General features: G+C 41.1%; 1 protein-coding gene across 1 annotated transcript in view; it reads left to right on the forward strand.

The window, feature by feature from the left end:
• Nucleotides 1-6: 6 nt before the first annotated feature.
• Nucleotides 7-11,686, forward strand: part of LOC112141518 (transferrin receptor protein 2) — a gene marked incomplete at its 3' end in the record, with an annotated part of 20,034 nt that continues 8,354 nt past the window's right edge. The window contains 2 exon segments of the mRNA XM_036216851.1: nt 7-121; nt 5,426-5,566. Coding sequence (XP_036072744.1) covers nt 75-121; nt 5,426-5,566 — 188 coding nt within the window.

An 11,686-nucleotide genomic window follows, 5' to 3' on the forward strand; every position in this document is an offset into this window, starting at 1 on the left:
AGGGGGAACAAGGAGGAGGAGCCAACACATCCCCAGAAGGAGGGGCGGGGCTTTACCTGGGAGAGCTGAGAGAGATGATGAGGATGTTTCTGAAAGATGAAGATATCCACAAGACTGTCAGGTAGGAAACTGCTGTCTGATAACCAGTGTTACCATGGTAACGCTGGATAAACGGGTTAACCAGCGTTACCACAGTCAGACCCTCCAGGATTTTGTGATGTTGCAACTATTAATGCAAACACAACCAAACCAGAGACTTGTTGTTGGGGTTCCTCTCTGCTAGTCTGTGAGAGCTGTGTTTGGTGACCTCAATTACTCAGCTGGATCCAATCACCTACTTAGCCTCTCCGATAAAAGCCTGGCTTCTGCTTTTCCTTCCTGCCTGATTGTCTGTGCTCCTAGCCCAGCTCCAAGCCAGTTCTGCCCCCTTCCTTAGTCAGCTCACCCCTGGACACTGCACCTCCTTACAATAAACCTCAACTTAAATCTCCTTGCCTGTGTCTGCTGCGTTGATCCACCTATCTCACTACTCCTGCAACACTTGTTGAGCACCTGCAGCTTTTTATTTTCACCGTAACTTTGACCGATCCACCGTGACAGCAGTCATGGACGATGACGCAGCTTCATGACTGTTTCACTCCTGACTTCTTACCGGGAGGCATGATCTCTTTTATCATCTTTTTCAGTCTTGTTCTACTTTTTTCTCTTCCCCCGCCCCACCACATGTGCGGGCGTGCACGTGGGAGGATGGGGATGTGCTGTGCGCGGGCACGGGCAGAGCAAAGAGGGGGTGCTTTGAACGTCTCACCGGGAAACAAAGCAGCTCCTCACGGGCTTCTGGGTATAATTACCATAATGTCCATATTGACAAGAAAGAGCAATGTCTGAGCTTTCAGAAACTGTTGGAATGTTTCAAATAGAGCAAACAGTTCAGGAATTACAGTACTTCAAAGAGCGCTGGTCCAAATGTGTTGCGGACAACACGCTCGTTGCTAAACAGTGTTGCCAGATTGGACGGGTTCTGGTTTTGGTTCATCATCTACCTTCTCCCCCTCGTTACATTTTTCGGAAGCGCAACGTCCAGTTTCATTGCTACGCGGATGGCACCCAGCTCTACATCTCCTCCAAACCTGGCCCCACTTTTCCACCTTCCTCCCTTTCCGAATGTCTACATGAAGTCAGGTCCTGGTTCACAGCAAACTTTCTTAAATTAAACTGCAATAAGACTGAACTTCTCATTGTTGGCACAAAATCCATTCTCAGTAAAAACTGTAATTTGTCTCTCTCCCTCGACAACTCCTCCATATCCCCTTCCCCTCAGGTTAAGAGTTTGGGTGTCATCCTTGACAGCACTCTGTCCTTCTCTGCCCACATCAACCACATCACCCGGACCGCTTACTTTCATCTCCGCAATATCCGTCGTCTCCGTCCCTCTCTCACCCCTCACTCCACAGCTGTCCTGGTCCACAGTCTCGTCACCTCCCGGATCGACTACTGTAACTCCCTTCTTTCTGGACTTCCTCAGAAAACCCTCCACAAAGCCCTCCACAACCTCGCCCCTCCGTATCTTTCAGAGCTCCTGACTGTCGCTACTCCCACCCGCTCCCTCAGATCCTCTTCCTCCCTCCGACTGGTTCCTCCACGATCACGTCTCATCACCATGGGGGGTAGAGCATTCAGCACCTCTGCCCCACAACTCTGGAACTCCCTCTGATCTACAAAATATGGACTCACTCTCCCAATTCTCCAAACACCTGAAAACTTACCTCTTCCAGACTGCATTCAATACCTGACACTTTCCTGTAGCTTTAACTGTTAGCTCACTGTTGTGTTTGTTATTTAGCTGTTTTATTTTTATGATATTGTTGTGTTTTTATGCTTTTATGTACTGTGAGGCGACCTTGAGTGCCAAGAAAGGCGCCATATAAATAAAATTTATTATTATTATTATTAAATTTGTGAGCAAAAATGGCTTTAGGCGGCTAGATATATTTTGGGCAGGCTTAGGGTCAGTTCGGCGGTTTTTATTTCCTTATCATAAGAAAGTAGCGACTTAGTTAGGCTGGGTGGCGATCAGACTTCCACTAATGTTCTATGTTCTGAGGCTCAGTGAACGCACCAGGAGGAGACGCTTCATGGTCCCGGGCTCTGTCGTTGTTGAGGGGATTGCTGCCTCGCCTGCCAATAAATGTGTTCAAAAGCTTTGGGCTCGGTGTGGGAGGGGCTTTCTGTTCATTTTTTTAGTGTGATGATCATCATATTGAGTGGTGTGTTTACAGTAGTCCTGTCTTGGCTGGTTTATACTTCCAATCGACTCGTTGTTGTGGCCGCGCGGTCAGTGTGGTATTAGCCATGTTTGGGTTAAACCAGACTCAAGGGAATGTCATGAAAGGAGGAGCCACTAGGGGGAGCTAGCGGATGGTTGTGTGAATTGTAGGGGAATGTTGCTTGGGTGCTATGTTGGAAAAGGAAGAATAAAGTTCATGTCTTCAGCACAGCACGTCTCAGTCTTTTTGTAATGCAACAACACGACATGGTGTCAGAAGCGGGATGTTGATAGACAGAGAAAAAAAAAGAAAAAAAAAGAAAAATATGCAAAATCTCTTTAGTCTGCAGCATGTGACACCTGCTGGTGACGTCACACACAACTGGAATTTTACACCCCGTGTGCAATAGCCGGCGGATCGCGTAATTTAACTTGGATTCATTTCAGCGATTGGAGTACGCGACCAAGTAGAAAACTGTCCAGAAAAATATATTTGAACATTGAAAATAATGAAAAACTTACTGAAGTAGTTTAGAAATTCAGACCTTCAGACTCAGAGAAATCGAGAGAGTCGACAACTAGATAGAAAAACAAGTTACTAGAAAGATATTTCATGTATTTTATATCTTGCAGCAGTCCAGAATGAAACTTGCTCATTTTTAAATTTTTATTTTATTTTTTTCCTTTTTATTACCCAACTCTCTTTAGTGTAGGAGCACATCACGTCCTCCTCCACCTTTCATGTGTCTGTGTGTTCACAAACGCAGTAAGACTGTGAAGAAGATGTTCTTCACCTTAAAAATAAACGCTGGAGACGATCACATCACTAGAAAAGCATAAACACCTCTCAGAAGTTCATCACAGGTTTGGTGGACAGTCACAAGCAAAACCAGCCGACATTAGTCTGAACTAGAGCGGTGATTGTGGATGAGACTGATGTGATGGCTGATCGCCTGGGAATTTAAACAGTGGGGGTTACAGGTGAGTCCAGATAACTCCCCCCCCCCACCTCCACGGCCGGATGATGTCTGTTACCTGTCCATACTCACCGAAAGCACTTCTGATCATCCTTGGTAACAATTTCATAGAAGAACATTAGAATATTGCTCAAAATTAAGCCCCCGGTCTGTCACAAAGGGTTGGGCAGTTTTTTGCTGCTTGCTTTTCGGATGACTTTCGGGCTGGAAAACTGTGAGACTATCTGGCAACATTGTTGCTAAACACACACGGCTTCAGCAGCCACACTTGGAAGGCCAAAAGGGCCCCATGATTTTAGAGTAAATAATTCCATGTAGAAGCTCCTCCCAAACAAACGTATAAACACCTGAGAGAACCTCTAAAACAGATCAGAGAACAAACCAGATCTTCTCCTCAAAGACTTTGTCTTCCTTTACCAACCATTGATTCTCCAGTGATGCTTTTGAAACAGATACAGAGGAAGATTCTAAGGAGAACATGGAGATGTGAGGATTAATCTGATTATGGTGTTTTTTAAAGTTATCATTTTTCTCTGGAAAATCATTTTGGAATCAAAACAAAAATATTTGGGTTACTAAGCAGAGAGGAGCAAAAGTTCATGTTGTGTTTCATGTTTATTCAAGTTAAATGACGGCTTAACAACATTATATAAGGTGATGATGAAGTAGTTTCCGAGTGCGTGTTACAATAAAAGAGTTGGAATATGAGAATGTCCATTTTATTTCTTAATTAACAGTTTTAGGTGCTTTTTATTTATTTATTTTTTATTTAAAAAAATGTTGCAACTTTTGTCAGAACTTTTCACAAAAGCTGTCGCAACATCAGGTGTTTTAGGCCGCAACAATCATAGAAATCTGCTGTTAAATCCTGGAGGGTCTGCACAGTAACCAGTTTAACCAACGTTACCACGGTAACCAGTTTAACCAGCATTACCACGGTAACCTGTTTAACCAACAATACCACGGTAACCTGTTTAACCAGCGTTACCACAGTAACCTGTTTAACCAGCGTTACCACAGTAACCAGTTTAACCAACGTTACCACGGTAACCAGTTTAACCAGCGTTACCACGGTAACCTGTTTAACCAGCGTTACCACAGTAACCAGTTTAACCAGCATTACCACGGTAACCAGTTTAACCAGCATTACCACGGTAACCTGTTTAACCAGCATTACCACGGTAACCAGTTTAACCAGCATTACCTCGGTAACCTGTTTAACCAGCATTACCACGGTAACCTGTTTAACCAGCGTTACCACAGTAACCTGTTTAACCAGCGTTACCATGGTAACCTGTTTAACCAGCGTTACCACAGTAACCAGTTTAACCAGTCTGGTTTTAGGACAGACTTCTGCTTGTCTGTCAGGATTTAAGAACAGAATTCATGAAGATTTATTTTCCCCCCAAACCTTACCTTTGTTCAGACTTTAAGTGTGAAGTTTACAGGAAATGGTCACGAAACCTTTTCAAAATAAAAGCAAGGTCTGGTTACAGATCATCAAAGGTTTGTTAAGGAGTTCTGTTGCTGCAGGAAGCGTCTCCCCTCAGACTGAAGTACCAGGATTCACACGAACACTCTGAGGTTTGGATCGATAGAACTTCCACCAATCAGAGAGCAGCTCATTGGTCTGTTTCACATTAAACTACTTTGAAATCTTTAGAGTTTAGAGTAACTTTAAGTCTTTGTATTTATTACTTTAAATGTTGTTTAGTGATGCTAAAAACATCAGGTTTTGGTTCTGATCTTTGATTTGAGGAGCGTCCTCTAGAGGGCGCTACAGCAGATCATGTTGGATTCTCCATCCTCCTCCTTCATGTCCTCCATCCATGAACCTCCTCTCTGGTATCTCCACTCTTCATCCTTTCACATAATCTTCATCACTGCTCTTCCTCTCAGCATGTCCAAACATCTCAATCTGTTTCCAGAACTTCCTGTCTGATCTTCACTACTTCCTGTTCCACGTCCTCCTCTTCTTCTCTGTTCTCCATCATGTTCCTCCTTCATCAGATCTTCATAGTTCTCCTTCAGTCTTCTAGAACTCATTTCCCTCTTTTTTAAAAACAGAAACTCATTTCCTCCTAAGCCCTATCAACATAAAAGCCTTTCATTACCCGAGCTTTTACTCTGAAATCTCTGGGCTGTGATTGGCTGAGTCATGGTCAGGTGTGCTTGTTCTCAGTCGGGTCAGCGCGGCGCCTCATCCTCCGGGTTCCTTTGAAGGAACTCTGCTGGCCTCTGAGATCCTGAAGAGATTCCAGCAGCTGGAGATGGACCACACCTGGACCGAGTCTCTGTACGCCACACTGCAGTTCCCCGACAGGTGAGGCCCCGCCCCTTCTCAGGAAACACCTGAGTCCCTAATCCATCTCGGTCTATGGCTTACATTTATTGTCCCAATTAATGTTCCTTCACCCATTTAATATCTTATCTTTAAAGATTATTTTAAGTACATCTATACTGCTAGTTTCCTTCAATATTGTGTCCAGAGAGTTCTATCGATCAACTCCATAACTGATGTGTTTCTGTCTCAGGGTTGTACAAACGGGACTTTGAAACTATGTTTCCTCCTGCTGCTGTTATCTTCTGAAATACATGAAAAAACTGATAAATGATGTTTGGGAGAGATTTCAATTTGGCTTTTACCATAAATAATAACGTTTTTAAATCAAATAAATCTTAAAACTTTAGCAGTCGTGATTCAACAGATTATTGTTTTCTCTTCTGCCTCTTTGTTGATTATTCTTATTGTTTTTTTCTGTAAGAGAAACAAAGACTTTGTATGAACTGAATATGCTTTTCCCCAAACTTCAAGGCAGTAACTAAAATATGGTAAAATAAAAGAACAATATAACATGTGTAAGGATAGACTGTTAAATAAATCTTTTACTCTGTAAAGAATTCCAATATTTTTGCTAATTTTCTTTTTCAAATGATTAATGTGAGATTTCCATTTTAACTTTTCATCCAAAATAACTCCAAGAAATTTTATTTCACTTACTTTGCAAATGTTAACTTGATCAATATTTATTGATACATTTTCATCAGTTTGCCGATAACTAAAAATCATAAACTTTGTTTTCTCCCAATTCAAATATAACTTGTTTCCATAAAACCAATTTTTCACTGTAGCTGTTTCTTCTTTTAGCGTTACCATCAGTTCAGGTAAATTTGGTCCAGGGTGGAAAATTGACATGTCGTCTGCAAACAACAAAATCTGAATTATTTTAGAAACTTTGCAGACATCATTTATGAATAAAATCAAAAGTATGGGACCCAATACAGATCCTTGTGGAACTCCTGTAGTGATCTGTTGGTGATTTGAATTGGTTCCATTTACTTGGACATACTGTTGTCTATTGGTTAGATAACTTTTAAGCCACTGGAATGACAAACCTCTAATCCCATATATAGGTAGTTTAGATAACAGTAAATCATGATTAATTGTATCAAATGCTTTTTGTAGATCAATGAAGACTCCAACTGTGTATTGTTTGTTATCTATTGCAGTTGTAATCTTTTCAGTTAGCTCAATTAGAGCCAGCGCTGCAGATCTTTGTGACCTAAATCCATATTGTTTTTCACTAATTATTTCATTTTTTTCTAAAAAAGCATTTTATCTTCAAAGCAAACAATTTTTCAAGGATTTTGGAGAATTGTGAGAGTAATGATATAGGTCTATAATTATTAAATAGATGTTCATCACCACTTTTAAAGATTGGTATAATTTTTGCTACTTTCATTTTCTCAGGAAAAACACCAGACTGTATTGATAAATTGAAGATGTAGGTCAATGGTTTAATGATGCAATCAATTGTTTTTTTTACGATTTTCATATCAAGTCCATCACTGTCAGGAGAAGATTTGTTTTCACTTTTCTTTACTATAGCTGATATTTCACTCTCATCAACATCTCCAACAAACACAGATTGTAGGATTGTGTCTATACTGTGCATTTTATGATTACTAGGACTATCTATTGAATTAGCTATTTTTACTCCAACACTAACAACAAAAATATCAAATTGGTTTGCTACTTCTTTGCTATTATTTATTACCAGATTATAATCCAAAGTAATCTGGCAGCTTTGGTTTCTGTGAATTCAGATGAATTTCTTCATTCAGAATCTTCCATGTTCCTTTCATATTCCCTTTCTGCTCTATCAGTTTTCCATTATAATAATCTATTTTAGCTTTCCTTAATATAGCTGTAAGTTTATTTTTATAAGTTTTGTATGTCATCTCATTGTTCACTGTCTGGTTTCTCATAAAATCTTTATACAGTTTATTTTTCTTTCTGCATGCTTTAGTTAGTCCTCTTGTCATCCAGGGATCAGTGAGTTTAGACGTTTCCTTAAATAACTTTAATGAGCAGCATTTATTATAAAGAGAAATATAAATGTTCAGAAAGCTTTCATGAGCAACATTCACATCGGTCACATAAACTTTAGACCAATCCTGTTGAAATAAACTTTTTCTAAACTCGTTGACTGTTACTTCTGTTCTCTGCCGATAACAATTTAACTGTTTCTGAATTTTAGTTTTCAATGGGTGCCAATCAAAAATAGTAAAAACAGGCAATTGGTCACTAATATCATTATAAATTAACCCACTTTGAACAACTGCCCCCACATTATTAGTAATAATATTGTCAATTAAAGTGGCACTGGAACTTGTGATTCTGCTTGGCTGTGTGATTAGAGTGATCAGCAGTTAGAGTGTCTAAGAAATAAGATGTGTCTCTGCAGTTGTTTGGGTTTAGAAAATCAATGTTAAAATCTCCTTCCTTTAATAAAGTTTTGTGATGATTCTGAGTATCTAATAAAATCTCTAGACTATCTGTAAACTGGTTTGTATTTGAGCCTTGAGCTGTATATACATGCAGAGATGACATTTCTGTGTTCATTTCATTTTCAACAGCTACACATTCAGACCTCTTCAACTGGAACAGACATTTCTTTAACAGTTTACTTGTCAACTCCACGTCCTCTTTCTCCTTCACGATTTATGTGGTATTGTTTATAACCCTCTATTTCAAATTCCTCATCTCTATCTTTATAAAGTCTTGTTTCAGAGTGATACCAACTTAAACCTATAAGTCATAGTGAGACACTCCTTTAGCTTATTGAAGTTAGCATAAATACTTCTTATGTTAAATGTATATATGACATAGTTTCTGCTGACTTTACAACTGAATTAATATGTAAATTAATTTCTTCATCTGAGAAGTATTTGCAGTTATCATTAAATTTATTATAAAAAATAATATCTGGGTTTATATCTTTGTCAAAATCACACAAATGATCCTTTTAATTCTCATCTCTAACATAATTTGCTTTGATGTTTTTTAAAATTAAATTCAATTGATATCCAAATAATCTGCCCACATAACTAGAACAAAGATAATCTTTAAGTTATTTAGCAGGACAAATAAATACATATACTTCTGTGACCACAGCACCTCTCCGATCTGACCCATCGGATCTGCTCCCCCCTTTCATTCAGAAAGAAAAACATTCAATGCAGTGGCGTCGTCACACTCCAGATATTCAAACAACTCATAGCTGTGCTTTTTATGGTCACTCTGACTGTCCCGAATCAAGACTGAATCAAAATAAATCTAAACAAAAACAAATCAGAACCATGTCCACAAGCACCGTCAAAGTATGCAGTCTCGCCTTCCTGCGTCTCATCAGGAACTGTCTATAGTCCCATCAGTTTGTATCCAGAGTTGAGATGAAGTTGGAGCTTGAACTATGTAGCCGTTGTTGTCCTTAGTCAGTTTGATTGTTGCGGGATACAGGAGGAACGCTTGATATTCTTTTATGTGCGCGTCATGCATAAAAGGATATCATCTCTGACCTCTAACCCCTGGGGGGAATGTGGACTCACCTGAACCAGATTCATGTGTGGACTCACCTGAACCAGATTCATGTGTGGACTCACCTGAACCAGATTCATGTGTGGACTCACCTGAACCAGGATCGAGCATGACCCCTAGACTCGACTGAACCAGATTCACATGTGGACTCACCTGAGCCAGATTATTGTGTGGACTCACCTGAACCAGATTCATTTGTGGACTCACCTGAACCAGATTCATGTGTGGACTCACCTGAACCAGGATCGAGCATGACCCCTAGACTCACCTGAGCCAGATTATTGTGTGGACTCACCTGAGCCAGATTATTGTGTGGACTCACCTGAACCAAATTCACGTGTGAACTCACCTGAGCCAGATTCATGTGTGGACTCACCTGAACCAGATTCATTTGTGGACTCACCTGACCCAGATTCACGTGTGGACTCCCCTGAACCAGATTCACGTGTGGACTCACCTGACCCAGATTCATTTGTGGACTCACCTGACCCAGGTTCATTTGTGGACTCACCTGAACCAGATTCATGTGTGGACTCACCTGAACCAGATTCATGTGTGGACTCACCTGAACCAGATTTATGTGTGGACTCACCTGAACCAGATTCATGTGCGGACTCACCTGAGCCAGATTCACATGTGGACTCACCTAAACCAGATTCATGTGCGGACTCACCTGAACCAGATTCACGTGTGGACTCACCTGAGCCAGATTCACTTGTGGACTCACCTGAACCAGATTTATGTGTGGACCATAGACTGTAAAAACAATGGACAGATCGAGCACTGAGGTCCCCCATTGGAAATGCATTACTTCCTCTCCTCGTGAAAGTAGGCCGCCGCTTTCACCGTCACTTCCTGAAACGGATACCGCCATTCGCAACCCATCTTCAGCGATTGGTCTGAGTCATATCTGAGTCATGAATCTATAGGAAGTACTGTCGCCAATCAGGAGTGAGTTTATTGCAACCGTCTGTCTCTTTCCACGCCTCGACCACGAGACCGCGGATGTAAACAGCTTCAATAACGGCGGCTCAGGAGAATGGCTTTTTACGCTTCGTTTTGATCACGTGGTCAGAAATCCTCCGGCTCTTTTCTAAATGACATCGTTCGGGTTAGGATTACGTTTATGGTTAGGGTCAGAAAAGCAAATTGTTCATTTGTGGGGGTGTCTGTGATGCTCACGGCTCCACCAGGGGACGTGTCAAACGTGGAAAACACGTTTGACACGTTTAGGACCGCGCGTATTATATGCACGCAAAAACCGGTTTTGGCGTATATTATACAGTATTTCCCAAATTGTGGAATATGTACACATTTTACTGAGACTGGGCTGATTGTACAAGTCATTGTTGAAGCCTTTGAGGGAGAACCATTCCAACATTTGATTCTGTCAGCGGTCCTTTGGGATTTACTTACATTTATTCCTTTTTGTCGAGATAAAAGGAGCATTTGGGTGACGCCGCTGCAGACCGGCACGTGTCCCCCTCGCGCGCGCCCCGCAGCTCGTCTCTTTACATGCGGCCATGTTAGTCTGATCAGATGCACGTGAGAAGCGCGTTCAGCGGTATTTAAAATAAATAACCATCCTAACAAGTGAACAGCTGGATCTTCTTTCTCTTTGAAAATACGTCCCGGTCCTTTCATGTTTCTCTCGCGTTCGGCGAAGTTCCGCGAAAATGAATCTTTGGTTGGTGATTTTATGCGCATATATGCAACTTGGATTTCATAAGCTACAACCAAAACAGTGAAATAAAGAAAAATGAACGTTAAACAAAGAAAAAAGTCCAAAGCACATAACCTCAGAGTGAAATCTATTTCTACAGAGTAAATCCTCATCTAAAAATGTCGACAGCATGCTCCTCTTGTTGTTTTAAACTGCTGCATCGGTACATTCCATTGAGGAAAACAACAGTAGGACAATGATTGGTACATTGTTGAATTGTAAAGTAGGTGTTAAAAGGTCTTCACGGACCCATTGATGAAGTCTGCTCCCATTGGCTACCCGTCATCTGTCAATCAAACCCCCCAGACGGTCGACGTCAGACCCACAAACGCTTATTGAGCCATCTGATTGGTCATTTTATAACTCTAATAACTTGTGATAATGGAAAAAAATCTTAAAAAAAATTAGGATTAGAAAAAAGAAGTTAATCAGAAAGCAGCAGAGGAAGAATGATTATTCTGACATATAAAATGACTGAGAAATAACTGTCTGTTTCTCAATGGAAGTCAATGGGACTTTGGCCTTTTTGGAACCCAGTGGTACTTCCTATATGGAAGGGGGGGGTTGGTCTGTCCAGTTGTTTTATATACAGTCTATGAAGTGGACTCACCAGAACCATATTCATGTGCGGACTCACCTGAGCCAGATTCATGTGCGGACTCACCTGAGCCAGATTCACATGTGGACTCACCTGAGCCAGATTCATGTGTGGACTCACCTGAACCAGATTCATGTGCGGACTCACCTGAACCAGATTCATGTGTGGACTCACCTGAACCAGATTCATGCGCGGACTCACCTGAGCCAGATTCATGTGTGGACTCACCTGAGCCAGATTC

This window comes from Oryzias melastigma, linkage group LG18 (assembly GCF_002922805.2).
Source record: "Oryzias melastigma strain HK-1 linkage group LG18, ASM292280v2, whole genome shotgun sequence".
Lineage (NCBI taxonomy): Eukaryota > Metazoa > Chordata > Actinopteri > Beloniformes > Adrianichthyidae > Oryzias > Oryzias melastigma.